The sequence below is a fragment of the Balaenoptera borealis genome (assembly GCF_965194805.1).
Source record: "Balaenoptera borealis genome assembly, chromosome: 16".
Taxonomy (NCBI): Eukaryota; Metazoa; Chordata; class Mammalia; order Artiodactyla; family Balaenopteridae; genus Balaenoptera; species Balaenoptera borealis.
Genome location: NC_138872.1, coordinates 7,961,099 through 7,977,864, shown reverse-complemented (window position 1 = coordinate 7,977,864; position 16,766 = coordinate 7,961,099). Strand labels below are relative to the sequence as shown.

The 16,766-nt window shown below is 39.1% G+C and overlaps 1 protein-coding gene across 2 annotated transcripts in view; it reads left to right on the top strand.

Moving 5' to 3' along the window:
• The window catches only part of DOK5 (docking protein 5), a 153,480-nt gene that overhangs the window by 80,461 nt on the left and 56,253 nt on the right, over nucleotides 1-16,766 (top strand). For both annotated transcript variants that reach the window (XM_082362730.1, XM_082362729.1), the window contains 2 exons: nucleotides 16,331-16,445; nucleotides 16,530-16,649. In XM_082362730.1, the coding sequence (XP_082218856.1) occupies nucleotides 16,331-16,445; nucleotides 16,530-16,649 (235 nt within the window). The remainder of the gene's footprint in view (nucleotides 1-16,330; nucleotides 16,446-16,529; nucleotides 16,650-16,766) is intronic.

The window sequence follows — 16,766 nt, the reverse complement described above, 5'->3', positions numbered from 1 at the left end:
TCCAGCAATCCCACTCCTGGGCATATATCCGGAGAAAACCATAATTCGAAAAGATACATGCACCCCAATGTTCATTGCAGCACTATTTACAATAGCCAGGACATGGAAGTAATCTAAATGTCCATCGATGGAGGAATGGATAAAGAAGATGTGGCACTTATATACAATGGAATATTACTCAGCCATAAGAAAGAAGGAAATAATGCCATTTACAGTGACATGGATGGGCCAAGAGACTGTCATACTGAGTGAAGTAAGTCAGACAAAGACAAATATGATATCACTTATATGTGGAATCTAAAAAGTGATTGACCATTTTTGCAGATTCTACTCCATTATAGGTTATTACAAGATAATGGGTATAATTCCCTGTGCTATATCCTTCTTGCTTATCTATTTTATATGTAGTAGTTTGTATCTGTTAATCCCGTACCCCTAATTTGTCCCTCCCCTCTCCCCTCTCTCCTCTCTCCTTTGGTCACCACAAGTTTGTTTTCTGTATCTGTGAGTCTGTTTCTATGTTGGATAAAAATTCATTTGTATTATTTTTTAGATTCCACATATAAGTGATATCATACCGTATTTGTCTTTCTCTGACTTATTTCACTAAGCATAATATTCTCTAGGTTCATCCATGTTGCTGCATATGGCAGTATTTCATTCTTTTTTATGGCTGCGCAATATTCCACTGTGTGTGTGTGTGTGTGTGTGTGTGTACACACGCACACCCCATCTTCTTAATCCAGTTGTCTGTTGATGGGCACTTGAGTTCCTTCCATGTCTTGGCTATTTTCAATAGCGCTGCTATGAGCAATGTAATCCCCTTGAGATTCATCCAAGTTGTTGTGTTGTGTGTTTCAATATTCTGTCCCTGTTTATTGTTAAGCAGTGTTCCATAGTATGGAGTACCACAGTTTATTTACATTCATCCACTGAAGAACTAGTTGTTTCTAATTTTTTATTATTATGGATAAAGTTTTTATCTTTCTTGGATAAACTCCCAAGAGTGCAACTACTGGATCATATTGTGGCTGCATGTTTATTTTTATAAGAAATTGCTAACCTGTCTTAACAGAGTGGCTGTGGATTTTGCATTCCTACCAGCAATGAATGACTGATCCAGTGTCTCTGCATCTTCACTAGCATTTGGTGGTATCACTATTTTTATTTTAGTCATTTTGATAGTGATATCTCATTGTGGTTTTAATTTGTATTCCCTAATGGCTAATGATGTTGAACATATTTTCATGCACTTAATTGCCATCTGTATATCTTTTTCTATGAAATATCTCTTCATATATTTTTACCAATTTTTAATAGATTTTTTTTTAACCATTAAGTCTTGGTGATTTTTTATACAGTCTAGATTCTGCTCTTCTGTCAGGTATGTGGTGGCAAATATTTTCTTTTCCATAGCTTATCTTTTATCCTCTTCACAGGATCTTTTGCAGAACAAAAGTTTTAATTCTAATGAGGTCCAGTGTTTGAATTTTTACTTTTATGGATTATGCTTTTGCTGTCAAGTCTAAAACCTCTTTGCCTAGCCTTGGATCCTGAACATTTTCTTTTTCTAAGATTTTATAGTTTTAAGTTATATATTTAAGTTCATGACTCATTTTGAGTTTAATTTTTGTATAAGGTGTGAGATGTAGGTTGAGTTTCATTCTTTTTACCTAAGGTTGCCCAATTATTCCAATACCATTTGTTGTAAAAAAAAAAAAAAAAATTATTTTTTCCCACTGAATTACTTTTGCACATTTATCAAAAATCATTTGGGCATATTAGCAGAAGTCTATATCTGGGTTCTCTTTTCTTTTTCATTGAGCTATGTATCATATTCTCTTGATTACTGTAAATATATACTAATCTTTAATACTGAGTAGAATGATTGCTTCCACTTATTCTTTTTCTAAAGGTTGTTTTAGCTATTTTAGTGCCTTTCCATAAAATTTTAAATGAAGCTTGTCTGTGCTTACAGAAAACCCATGTTAGAATTTTGAAAATAATTATATTAAGCCTATAGATCAAATTGTGGGAGAACTGACATCTTTTCTGTGTCAAATCTTTCAGTTCATAAACATGGTCACTCCATTTATTTGAATTTTAAAAACTTCTTTCATCAGCGTTTTGTAATGTTCAACCTCCATATCCTGTACATGTTTTGTTAAGTTTATACGTGATTATTTCATTTAATTTGGATTAAATTTAAAGCCCTTTTGAGTTAAATACTTGTGTGTAAACCAGTCATTTTTGGCCTATAATCTGATAAAACAATCATCTAGTTTAAATTATTTTTTTTCCTACCCCACAATTATTAGACTAATCATTTGAAATGATTAGTTTTCCTTGCATTTTGGAAAGAACCTCAGGTTTTTGAGGGTTTATGAAAATGTAATCTGTTTAGTCTGTCACTGGTCTATTAGTTTGTTTGACTTAGTTATAGTCTCAAGAAACACACGTATGCACATAGGAAAATAAGAATAAGAAAAAAACAAACTTAGCTACAAAGTTCATTGAATGTAAATGCTTTTTCCTCCCCATTCTTATGTATTTCTTACATGAATTTCTTAAAAGCCTGTATCTCTAGGACTTGATCTATGTGATTTCACATTTGTGTTTATGTGGAAACACTTGACTATAATCCAAGAACATACAGAAGCTCTCTGTAAATGATGTCAAAAGGAAAAGGGTGGGTTTTCTCAAGTTGGTAAAAAAATTAGTCAAATGGTTTTTGGGTGTGGGAGAAACTACAGGATATTGTTGACCAAGTAAGTTACTGCACAAGAAGTTGTGTTGACAAAGGATAGAGATCCACTTACCTCATTTTACACTTTTTTGCAGATTTCTTTTTCTTTTTTTCTTGTCACTCATTGTTTAAAATTATAAATATCCTGCATATTCCTTGTAACAAATGTAAACAATTCTGAGGTGTATGAAGTAAAATGAAAGAAAATAATCCTACCTTGGGCCCTAGTCCCTGTCTTCAGGAAAAAAAAAAAATAATAGACTGATGTGCACCCCTCAAACTCTTTTCACTCTCTACACAAATAGAAGCATATTCTCACACATATATGGATCACATTTTTAAAGCAAAAATAGGGTAATTCTTTACATACTATGCACATTGTGTTTAAGGAGACCATAAATACAGATTTCCCCAGGATGTTTTGATGATCCTGTAGTCTTTATATAACTTTTAGTAACAACTTCTTTCACATTCAAAATATTCTGGTTTATGAGATAAAATAAATGGTCACATTAATTACACCCTTTCTCTCATGCTTTGACTATAATTCTAAGTCAATAATTAGTGGCTGCACCTCATTAGTTTAACAGCTTCAGACTACTCTTTAATATTGATACACCACAATCTGTTTAAAAATACCCAAATTGATGGGCAAAAAGGTTTCTAATTTTTTTCTAATATAAATTCTATTGTGGTGAAAAACTTGTGCATCTGTCTTTATATGCTCATGCTAATCTTTTTGGAAGGGAAAGTCTTAGATGTGAGAGGGTCAGCTAATATCCTGTACCTTTAACATTTTTGTAGCTACTGCCAAGTTGTCTCCAGATAGATTATCCAGAATCCCACACCCACAGACAGCTTAGGAAAGTGCCCTTCACCCCAGACTCCATTCTCTCTGTAAATTTTAGATGCAGACTTTTCAGTGTAAGTACACTTTGGTATGTGTGTGGCTTTTTATTTTTAAGGAAGACACAATGAACAGATTATTTCAGTTATTTCATGTGTACAAATAAAGCTCCACTCTCCAGGGAGGACAGTCCAAATTTGTACCTCAGACAGGCGCTAGTCCAATTTATTTTAAGTGACCAAGGGCATATAGATATTTTTGGAAAAAATGAAACCATCTCTATGGGGGCTGGGATATAACTGTCTAGACTGGTTCTTTCTTAAGAAATCTTTTATAAAATGTTTGCTTAAACTGCTGTGTTCCAGGTCCTGAGGGGAAACTTGTGGATAGAAATGTTTTATGCTGACAACTTTTGATTAGAACTGGGGATGTCTCTCCTCATTTGTCTGTCCCTGCTTACTGGCACTGCATTAAAACCATTGGTACTTTTTTTTAGGAAAGACAATATGAAAAAGTTAAAGGTTTGGAACACATTATAAGAAGTCTTGCAAAATTTTAATGGAAATCCTTATTAGAGCTTTTCAGAGTGCTCTGAAAATTTCAACAGATAATAATAATGTAAAAACAATAATAATAATGTAATGGATTATTTTATTAATCCTGTACTTGAGAAAACATTACGGACCCAGAAATGTATTGCTTTTACCTGACTTTTATTTTCAAGGGCAACCTACAAAAGTTAAAGGGATTTATGCCTCTTCATTTTCCGTAGGATAATGGCTTTATTTATTTATTTATTTATTTTAGAATGAAATAATTTGAAGCTTCTGCAGAGCTTCACAATTTGCATATACAAAGTGAATTGCTCACTTAATTCATTCAGTCCCACAAGGGGAAAAATAATTAGGATACAGCCTACAAAAGCAAGGCGGAAAAATTGCCTTTTAGGTAGCGGTCTCCATTTCACTCTGTAAACATAAATAAATCATTATCTGTAAATTATCATCAGCAAAAGAAGGGGAAAAATTGGAAATCAAATCCTTGTTTTCATAAATGGCTTTTGACTTTGCAGCACACCAGAAACATACTTAATATTCCCACACAATGCTGACGACTTGCATAATTCTGACAGGAATATACCAGTTCCTCAAGGGAATGTACTTTTTTTTTTTTTTTTTTAAAGAAATTCACGGTCTTTTATTTATTTATTTATTTATTTATGACTGTGTTGGGTCTTTGTTTCTGTGCGAGGACTTTCTCTAGTTGCGGCAAGTGGGGGCCACTCTTCATCGCGGTGCGCGGGCCTCTCACCGTCGCGGCCTCTCTTGTTGCGGAGCACAGGCTCCAGACGCGCAGGCTCAGTAATTGTGGCTCACGGGCCCAGTTGCTCCGTGGCATGTGGGATCTTCCCAGACCAGGGCTCGAACCCGTGTCCCCTGCATTGGCAGGCAGGCTCTCAACCACTGCGCCACCAGGAAGCCCGGGAATGTACTTTTAAAAATCCGATTGTATTAATCTTCCCTTGAAACACCAGAAAAAATTTCAACAGTTTCTCTGTCTAGTTACAAAATAATCCATTTAGAAAATTGAATTGTAATTCAATTGTAATGTTTTTGTTTTGAAAATGTAATTGTTTTCCAAGTTGTTAATGCAAAACTATATCTGTAGCAAACTAAACTTTTGAAGTATGGCCACTTTGTTAATCGCTGGCTGTTAAACATTTATTTCAATGAATACTATCATTTATGATGAATAAGACATCTGGAATATGGCTTTAAACAGCCAAATTGATTTGGCAGTCCTTCTTTTGGAGCTCCTAATTGGATGGCATACTTAAAGATTTATCAGAAATTTAGGAGAGTGTTGAATATTTCTTGTCTTTGAGGGAGTTATAGTACTTTGGAGTTTTGATACTCAGAAAACTAGAAAACAAGAAATGCATGGTAATTAAGTAGTTCTTAAATCTCTCCCTGTTTTTCCATTCCTCCCGCTCTAACCTACGCTAAAGTCATAACTATTACCTGGTTGCCTCCTGGCCTCTGTAGACCTCATTTCTGCCCTCTGGTCATGATGTTCCCTTCCTTCCCCGTGGTTAGGTCCGCCATGTATGGCCAGGCCAGCTGTTCACCGCTCAGCTTCGGAGGGCGCCTTTCTCATCAACTCCGTGTGCATAGAACTCTCTAGTTGCGTGATGCATCAGCCTTGTTCATTCTCGACTTTTGCTGTAATGGGGTTTTCACCCACTGCGCTGTTAGTTAACATCATGGCTGTGGGGCAGGCCTGTTCACTGTAGGATGTATAGCAGCATCTCTGGCCTCTACCCACTAGATGCCAGTAGCACCTCCCAGTTTTGGCAACCAAAAATATCTCTGGACTTTGTGAAATCTTTTCCCCTGGGAAGGAGGGAGGTGCAAGATCTCCCCCAGACTGAGAACCACTGGCCTGTAGAATAATCTTTCTAATGCGTAGATGTTACCCTTCCATTTATTTGCTTTAAACCTCTTAGTATATGCTCTGCAGACGTCATGAGTCCCACTGCACTCCTGACGGCATCACACCGGGCCTTTTCGGATGTAGCCGCAGTCCAACTGCTGCCGCTTCACGCTTTGTCTGTTGCCCACTGCTGCCCTCCTCGCCGCCGCTCTTCCCCAGGTTTTTATGTACCAAACTGCAGTTTCGTGATTGTGCATATGTAGGCTCTGTTTGGTCTGGAATTTCATCTTTCCTTTCTTTGCCTCATAAACTCTCGTTCATCCTTCACCACCCACCTTAGGAATAACACTGCCTAACTCAGGAATGATGGCCTCTCTGATTCTTTTCTGTATATTCATTTGGTGGCAGTTGGTGGTTTAGTAAAGAGTCGCTGGATCATCTGTGTTTGAATCCCAGCTCTGCTGTTTGCCTGCTGAGTGAACAAATTCACCTTTGTAGACCTCGACACTCTTCTATGTACAACGGGAATAATATCACAGTGAGAAAGGATGTGAAAAGTTCAATAACATAATCCATATGAAGGGCTTAGAACCCAAGATCTGGTACATAATTCAGCGTCTGCCTGCTTGGAGTCAAATTCTGCCTGTGTCACTGGTCAGGAATTGTCTAGCCCCTGGCAGGTTAACAACATCACCGCGCCTCAGTCTCCTTGTCTTTACGATGGGGATGGTGATTAGGAAGCGGGGCTTTCATTTAACGTGTGCTTATTGAGGGTCACTGGAGATCCAGCAGAGAACAAAGCAGGTGACCCCCTGCTTTGACTCCAACATAAAGGAAAAGTATAATATATAGGGTGTCGGCGTGACTGATACATGCTAAGGAGGAAATGAAAGCAGGGAAAAGGGATAGGCATGTGGAATGAGAGTGCTGCAATTTTATTTATTTTTTAAAATAAAAAAAAAATTAATTTATTTTTGGTTGCATTGGTTCTTCGTTGCTGCGCGCGGGCTTTCTCTAGTTACAGTGAGCGGGGGCTGCTCTTTGTTGTGCTGTGCGGGCTTCTCATTCCAGTGGCTTCTCTTGTTGTGGAGCACGGGCTCTAGGCACACAGGCTTTGGTAGTTGTGGCACGCGGGCTCAGTAGTTGTGGCTCGCGGGCTCTAGAGCGCAGGCTCAGTAGTTGTGGCGCATGGGCTTAGTTGCTCCACAGCATGGGGGATCTCCCTGGACCAGGGTTTGAACCCGTGTCCCCTGCATTGGCAGGAAGATTCTTAACCACTGTGCCACCAGGGAAGCCCCTACAATTTTAAATACAGTCATCAGGAGAAGGTGATGTGTGAGTCGCTGAAGAAGGCAGGAGTGAGGCTTCTTCCTCTAGAGGAAGAGTGTCTCCAGGCAAAGCAAGAGCAAGCCTAAGTGTTCTTGCTTGGCGGGACTGAAAAGACCGCAGAAATGGGAGGGATTTCAGTTGGGCTTTTAAGATAAGGAAAACAGTAAATTGTGCACTGCCTTTGTTTCAGTAGAGTTGTGTCTCTTCAATATAATGACCTCTAGCATCACAATAGGCTGTGTGTGCAGAGAAGTATTTGGAGGAACATTCTGAAAGTCCCAAAGAACTGTCTACTAGATAAGTGGGAGCTAGGTGGAGACTTCAGTGTGCAGCTTTTTATTTCCTCCAGCTACTGGAAAGAGATCCATTTCTCTTAGAGGAGCACAGAGTGTGTGGGAGGAATACACGTGGTTGGGCTCTATCTTGAGAAGAGTGAATCAAAGTTTGTTCAGACTGATTTTCAGGCAGTGCCATCCAATGTAATCACACGCTAGAGCCAAAAAAGCCCACCACCAACAAGGTAGCCTTCTGTCATTTTCTGCATTGGCGCAGGAAAGGCGAGTTGGATCGCCTTCTCCATCTGCCTGGAGTCTCTGTTGAAGGAAGGATGCTTCAGTGCAAGGGGAAGATTGGAAGTCCCCCATAAGGTGGTCTGCAAATGCCACCAAAAGCTTTGAGAAACAAAGAATCGCCAACATCCCTTCTCAACAGGCTCTAGAAGTGTAACCTAAATGGACCACCATATTCACCTGTGCATGATTTTCTTCAGATTCAAAGTAACTACAGTTAGAACTTGCAGTTGTGATAACAGCTAGCTGGTTGTCCTTCTGGAATGCCTGTAAAGAGACTGATGATGGGGTCAAGTCACAAATGGCTTGGTTCCCTTCTTGAGTAAACTACCCAGTTGTGTACACCAGCTCACCTATTGACAAATCTAAATTAAAAACTGTGGATGAGGATGTCCAAATGCATAAAGGGTGTATGGTGGGCACCTCTATCAACTAAACATGCAGTAAATTCTACGTAAACTTGCTCACCTGATTAAATGCAGTAGTCCACATTTTTGAAATAAATGAGTAATCATAGTGATTCTAGTAATATTCATGACCTGTGTTTCCAGATTACTTTAACAAAAAGCAGTATGCAGGTGGGAACAGTAAAACCATCCTTGGTCAATATTTATCTTGACTCTGGCACTCATAGATATATGGGCTTAGGTTGACAAACCAGTTGGATTAAAAAGAATAGTATTTTGATGCAGATGAGTCTTCAGTGGATGCTAAGACAACTCCCTGAAAGGTGGTTGGGTAACAGCTTATTCACATGATGCCAAAGTATCACCGAGCGTGGATGAATCTCATAGACATGATATTGGGTGAAAGAATCCAAACACAGAAAAATACATATGATATGATTCCGTTTATATAAAGTTTTCTAAAAGGCATAACTAACCAGTGGTGATGGAGGTAACAGTAGTGGTTTTATCTATGGTCAGTACTGACCCGGAAGTGGTGATATTAACTGAAATGTTTTGTATGTCAATCAAAACGTTGGTGGCTGCCGAGGTGTGTACATGTGTCAAGATTCACTGGACTGTGGTCTTGAGATTTCTGTCTTTTACTATATGTGCTTGATCCACAGGACCTGATATTTGGATTCCTTGCTTGCCCCAAGCAGAATTTCACTAGAGCAGTAGCTCAGGATACAAACCATGGTGCCAGGTGTACCCACATAAAAGCAAGTGGTTTTTGAAAAGCTGAGTTTCTTCAGCATTTTAAGGTCTCAGTAGGAAAGATGACTTTAGTTCAGAGTGTCTTCTTTTGAGTTGACAAGTACTTTATTTTTCCTTAGGAATTAAGATTTGCATTTCTTTTTTTTTTCTCTCTCAAGATATGATTTACAACTTGCAGAAATAACTTTTAATATGTTTCCAAAACTGTTTGCAACTTTAGTTTTATTCATTTGCTCATTTATTCAGCCAGTCACTTATTCATGCATTTACTTTTAGTATTTTTTAAGGAGCACACCCTATGGAGTGTACTGCTAGAAATAACATACATCTAGAGAAGCCAGAAGTTCTAGCTTTGAGTGTGGCTCGACCCTTCCATTCTACCTGAGCAATCATAATTAAGTTACTTCTCTGATTCTCACTATTCATCCTTGTAATGGGTTTAATAATAGTACTGAGGATGTTATATCATCCTGAGAATTTAGTATTACATTGTAGCCATTCAGCATTCTGTGGTTGATTGAACCACATTGTGAAGTGGTTGATGGAAGGCTTCCTTCTTGAGAAGTGGATTTATAACTGAGGAGTAGGGTGGGATTCATTTTCCTCATGTAGTTAGACTAGTTCTACTTGTATATAATGGTGACACTGTAAGATTTTCTTTGAAAAAAATTCTTAAAACCAAATGATTCAACTACTAAATTAAAACTGATAACCAGTGTTCTAGTGGATTATTATGTATCTGAGTAGGAAATCTGGTCTCCTTTGTACTAGAAGCAATATTGTTATACAGTGGGATTTGAGAGAAAAACTCTGTGAAAATTCTTGGCCAAAAGGACATCAAACAGAGGATGTATTAGCCAACTTCTGCTATGGCAACAGTTCCAAAATTTTAGTAGCTTATAGCGGCTCATCTTTATCTTCTGCCCTTGTCGCCTGAGGGATCTGGGTTGGCTGTGGGTGTATTGAGCATAGCTGGATTAGTTTGACTCAGGTGCAGTCCATCTGTCCTGCATTCAGAGATCCAGGAAGAAGGAGGGGGATATTGTTATTGTAGTGGAGGGCTGAAGCTCAAGGAGAGTGGAACTGACTTACACACGCATTTAAAGCATCTTCTTGAGCACATCAGCTCACATTCTGTTGGCCAAAGCAAGTTGCGTGACCAAGTCCAAACTCATCAGTAAAGAGTCACGAGGGCCAGGAGGCGATGGATGATTTTGAACAAATAATTCAATCTAGACAGTGAAGGTTGCTGTGAGGTACAGAATTTGCCTTTGGTCTGGTTGGAAATACTTCCAGATTCTAAAGAGAGAATCATTTTTGCCAAGTCTTATCTTTACTTAATCTTTCCATCCTCTGTGCTCATAAGCATATTTTATGTATCAGGGAAACTCCTATTTAGTGTTCATTATCTCTTACCAGCAAAATTTTCAAGGAGCCACTGTCTTCCATGAATTTTGAATCAGTCCAAGGATTGAATTGGGCCCAGAATGTATTAAATCAGATTAAGCCTAGAGCTAGCCTGGGCTTTTGAAAGTAAACACCCAATTTCTAGAGAAAATCACGCATTTCAAAGGTCCTAATATTGACATTTTCAGTAAACCATATAGATGTCTATGGTCTTCTTTGGCAGATTTTAGCTCCATTTCAAGAGAAAAACCTCTGGAGTCAGGATGCTTAAATATATCCTGGAAAAAGAAAAGGAAGGTTAGAGATTGAGGGGTCACAGAATAATCTGAAAGAGTAACCAGGCAAGTAGCAGCCCAGAAAATAAACAGAAGTTATTTTGATTGTCTAACTTGGTCAACTATTCCCTTAGCATGAAGATTATATAAAAGGGTAGGTCAAAATATTTAAACTGTATGTATATACCATGTTTAATCACACAATTTGACTTCCTTTTGTTTTCTGCTGACTATCAAAACCCTCTGTTAGTAATGAACGTTTGTAACTGGATCTCATGTTAGACCTCTCTTGGGAACTGTTCTTTCGATCTTTAAATCATAATTCGCAGACATATTTCAGATTTTGGTCATGAGGCTTGAAATGCTTTGTTGTCTCTCATGTAGGACATGCAATCGTGAAATGGACAAAAAAGGCAAAAAGAAAACAAATGGTCCTATTCAGATGGGTGACCTTTGGGATATCAAGTGAGCACCAAATCTTTACCAAGTTTCTATTGAAATTTATTGTCATGCCTCTGCGAAGCAAATGAGAATTGTTCTGGGTGACTCTGTGACCTTTAGGTCAATTGGTTGTCACCTGGACTGTTGACTCAGTAGAAAATGAAATGAAAGTCAGTTTCATAATAGTAGTATTAGATTAAGAGTAGTAGATTGATGGTGTTTCTCCTAATTTTTAGTCATTTGTCATTTATTCGTAACTGTTTTTGGTCACAGTGTCACCTCTACTCTTATTTACTTAATATTTTGCTTGAAATCGTATCACTTCTTTGTTTAAATAAATTCACTGTAAAAGAACATTTTCTTACTACCATCAATAGAAACGGGTATCGTTTGCCATGAACAGGAATTAACAGTTAAAAAGAAGTACAAGGGAAAGAAAATAATATTTTTAAGGCTGAATAATAACCTGTTGTAGGTATATACCACGTTTTCTTTATTCATCTATCAATGGACATTTAGGTTGTTTCCATATCTTGGCTATTGTAGATAATACTTCAGTAAACACAGGAGTGTAAATATCCCTTTGAGGTCCTTTGAATTTCCTTTGAATATATACCCAAAAGTGGGATTGCTGGACCACACGGTAGTTTTATTTTTAATTTTTTGAGGAACCTCCATACTGTTTTCCATAGCAGCTGCATCATTTTGCATTCCCACTAACAACGCACAAAGCTTCTGTATCTTATCCCTAGTGAATAGAACAGTACTTGACACAGAGTAAATTTTACAAATAAATAAATGAATGGATGAGTAAATGAATAGTAAATAAACAATGAATTAAACGTTTTGATGAATGAATGGATGCAAGGAAGATTCTTGAAGAGGGAATGTTGTTCTCCTGCGATTGTGCTTAAGTGGTTCCCTCCTTGATGCTGTTACACCTTGAATAAGTTTTTACATTTTATCTGTGAATCTCTACACAAAGACAGCATAATTCATGTAAAGTTTAGGGTGTGTCTATTCTCCTGCACTGTGGAAGAAAAATAAAATCTAGAAAACTATAAATATAATCTATAAAACACAGGAGGGCGTTTTCCTTAAAAGTTTTGAACTTGGCAGGAAAGAACTTCTGGGTGATCTGAGGCATAAGGAAAAGACAATAAATGCATACTGAAGTTGAACTGAAGTTATTACACACAAGTGGTCCCGAAAGCTCATCCTCTTTGAGACAGTGCTGAGGATCCCATAGAGTCATTTTTGATGGTCAGTTACACTGATGTCGCCCCCATTTAAGATACTGCTCATATTAAATGAGAATCTGAGACCTTATCAAAATCTCTCTTTACTTCAAAAGTAATTATTTAGGGGCCAATTATTTCTTTGGGAAAGGAATATTAAAAAAAAATACGTCCTGCCTCGTTTTTCTCATTTACAAAATGAAGTGATGGTGGAAATAAATGTCTCATAGAAGTTTTTGTGTGACTTATAAATATATCTGCAAATGTTAATTCTCATAATTGTCACTGTAGCATGTGTTTTGAGGAAGATTCTATTATTAATTCGAGCAGATTGCAATTCTTTTGGAAGTAAGGTGTGCACACGAGCATACGTTTGTGTGTGTGTGTGTGTGTGTGTGTGTGTGTGTGTACACGTGCTCACTGAGATGTAGTTCTGAGTTGGGGACAGAAACTGTTGCTTCAGAACCTGATGGTCCTTCCACACATAAAACATAACCCTACCCGCTCCTTTGCTCCTTGAACGTTCACCCTGAGCGGGGTGTGGGGTTTCTTATTATCTAAACCAGTTTCCAAAATGGATGATTGTGTTCAGACTCATGCAGCTCTCCCTGCACTTCCTGACCCTTTCAGGTGACCTATTCCTTCCTCTTTGCCCTTGATGGATGTTTAATGAAATGACATATTTCAAGGTCATTGCTGAGTTTGAGGCTAGGGTGGACTACTCTTATATAATATCTCAGTAGAGGGTTAGAATAAAACCTACCCCTGTGAAAAGAAAGAGGTCCTCCAGTAGGAGATGACTTTCGGAGTTAAAGATTCTCTCTGCTGAACTTTTGCAGAGTTAGTCATTATTAGTGTTTCAGACGGTGAAGAGCGGAAGCTTTGGGGTCAGTTTGCCTCATTCGCAACTCGTTTGTGCCATCTTTTAGCTGTGGACTTGGGCACATGAATTTAACCTTTCTCATCCCCAGTTTCTTCATCTGGAAAATACTGATAATAATATCAGTCATAGGATTTTTATGAAGATCAAATGAGATGTTCTATATAAAAATATTAAGCAGAGTGTACATAAATGTAGGCTGTAGGCTCAATAAATGTTGACTCTCAAATGATTGTTTTTCATTGATTCAGCTCATCAGTAAGTTACTGATAGGTGACTCATGTCTAACTGGAAGCTGGAGAGCTAAATGGATTAATTACAACAACAGATAATAGAATACAGCTTCATGCAGCAGACGTGGGAACAGAAAGAGGGAACAATGAATTCACACTGAGGTCAGGGCAACTTTCCCAGAGGAAGTGGACCTTGAAGGAAAAGTGAAATTTCCCTGGAGAAAAGAGACAGGAGAGAAGGCATTCACCCTGGAGAAGCACCATACACGTAAACTTGTGGGTGAGTTTGGTCTTTTGTTCAAGTCCACCTACATTCATTGAATTCTCGCTATGTGACAGGCTCTGGGTTAGATTCAGGGGGCAAAGTGGTGAGCAAAAAATATACCGTTTCTGCCCTATGGAACTTTTATTGTAAGACAGGCGCTAAACCATAACCCGTATAGCCATCCGAGGGCTGTGAGGGCAAAGATGTCATTGGATCGTAGAGCCTTGAGACGTTGATTTGATGGGGGCTGGGGGTTGTCCAGTGGGGCTCTGCAGGTAACTGAGATTTAAACTAAGACCAGCAGGGTGAGTGGGAGTGAAGTAAGGAGACCATGGGGAAGGCTCTTTGCCGGGAGAATCATGGTGCCTCCTGGGAACTGAAAAAAGGCCAGTGTGGCTGGGACATAGGATGCTCAGGAAGGTATCAAAGAGGAGCCTGGTGAGAGCTCTAAGGAGGACCACAGGGGGCTTTCATTATCATTCTAAGGATTTGGGCTTTTGTTGCAAGTGCAAAAGGGAAGTCATTGAAATGTTCTGTTTTATGCCTAGAAACGCTGGAGTCAGAACTGCGTTTTAAAAAGCTCATCTGTGCCCCCTAACCCTCACTTGTCCGAGTGCCTCTGTTCACGTTAAGGCTCCTTTTTCCTTTTTCACCAAAATATCTTTGCTTCCGCCAAAGCTACTTCCTTCCCAAAGCTGACTAGGGTTTTAAGAAGAAAACATTAAAAAAAAAAAAAAAAAAAAAGAAAAAATCATCTGGATGCTGTGTTTACAGTGAATGAGTGGGGTTGGGATAGAAGTGGAGAGACCAGTAAGCAGTTATGGCAAGAGGATAGTGGCTTATATTGTGGTATTAGCACAGAAATAAGCAAAAAATAAACAGTTGCATCTGGTAAACGCTGAGAGACTTGGTGCAGTTGGGGAATGAGATAGGTAGTGTTTAGCTACTAAAGAGTTTGCAGCTTTTGGGAAACAGTGTTATCTGTTTGGGTTACTACAACAAAAATACTATAAACTGGGTAGCTTATAAACAACAGACATGTATTTCTCACGGTTCTGGAGGCTGGGAAGTCCAAGGTCAAGTCACAGGCAGATGCAGTGTCTGGTGAGAACTCACTTTCTGGTTTCTAGAAGACGACTTCTTGCTGTGTCCTCACATGGCAGAAGGGACAAGGGAGCTCTCTGGGGCCTCTTTTCTAAGAGCACTAATCCCATTCACAAGGGCTCCACCCTCATGACCTAATCACCCCAAAGGCTCCACCTCTTAATACCATCCCCTTCGAGGTAGGCTTTCAACATATGAATTTGGGAGGGCCACAAACATTTGGTCCATAGCAACTGTTGTGATATTTCATGCTAAGAAGTTTGCACTATCCTATAAAGAGAGCCAGCGGAGGTTAAGAAGCAGGGAACCGAAATCATCAGGTTAGGATGTGCATGGAGAGTATTTGCTTCTCTCCTCACCTACTTCCTGAGCCAGGCATTTATTGAATTTAGAGTAATAGATGGGAGAAATGGCATGACATTACTGATGGCAAAGACTGATGGGAGACCCATTCTTTTGTGTAACACAGAAGAGATAGACTAAGTCAGTGTGAAAGGGTTATTTATCTTGTAAATACTCTGCCCCAAGCCACCTAAACCTTCTCTCCTGCAGGACTCAATGATCACAGCCCTGGAATGCAGCAGGGAATCTGGATGTAACTGAATGAGAGATGGCATTTTGGAAACACAATGAGCCAATACCCCTTGTGGGAGGGAAACGGTTCATAAAGGAGTTAAAGGGAGAGAGGGAGGTGAGGAGAATGGCTAGTGGGGAAAGCTTTCCCCTACTGTTAGGAAGAAGGTGATTACCATGCAGTATTTTCAGACCCTAAAGCAGTGGCCCCATAACCATGGAGAAGCTAGGAGTAAGTCAGAGAGACTGGAGTAACATCTCACCAACCAGCTCTCTGTGTTGGAATATATGACTTCAACCCTGAGTAGAGGGGCATCCTTGAGAATCCTAAGACTCTATCTCTGATTATCAAGGGGTGAGATCATCTAGTTATGAAGCAGACCACCATTGCCTTCTCTTCCTCGGGGTCAGTGTGTTTAAGATGCTTGCGTTGGGAGTACTCTGAAGAGATGGGGTATTTGAAAGTCTGTCCACATTGATGGAGATAAACATGATGACAATGGAGAAGGCAGAGTCTTTGACAGGGGCGGATAAAAAACTAAAAAAATAAAACAAGCGTCTACGTCTATGAAGCTTTGAGCCTGTGCCTCTTAATAGGCTTCAAAAAAAAGAAAAATCTAAAAAGGGGAGGTAATTTGTTAACCTTCCTTGCTAGGCGTTGAGGATGACACTGAAATAACTCATCGCTTTTGAATACACACTCTTCTGTCAGGCTGTGTTCGCCTGGGATGTGCCTTCTGCCTTCCGTGCCTCCACTCAGTTTGATGGTGTTGATGGGGAGCTTTCTTTCCGGAGCACCCTTATACTCACCATTGTTCATTTTTCAGGTTACAGAACTCAACAACGTGAAGAACGTAGCTCGGTTGCCAAAAAGCACCAAGAAACATGCCATAGTGATTTATTTCAATGATGATACCTCCAAGACCTTTGCTTGTGAATCAGGTTTGTCGGAGGCGGGGAGGGCTTTGGCTTTTTGTTTTTCAGCGGGTGCTGGGTATACACGTTAATCTCTGGACATTTCCGCAGATCTTGAGGCTGATGAATGGTGCAAAGTTCTCCAGATGGAGTGCGTAGGGACACGAATCAATGACATCAGCCTTGGAGAGCCTGACTTACTGGCTACGGGGGTTGAGAGAGAACAGAGTGGTATGTAAAGAGAATTTTCTCCTTCGCTCTTTTCTAAAACTGTTTTTGTCCCCATATAATGAAACATGAGACATCTTCATGATGTAAAATTTTTGAAGGTACAAAAATGTATAAAGA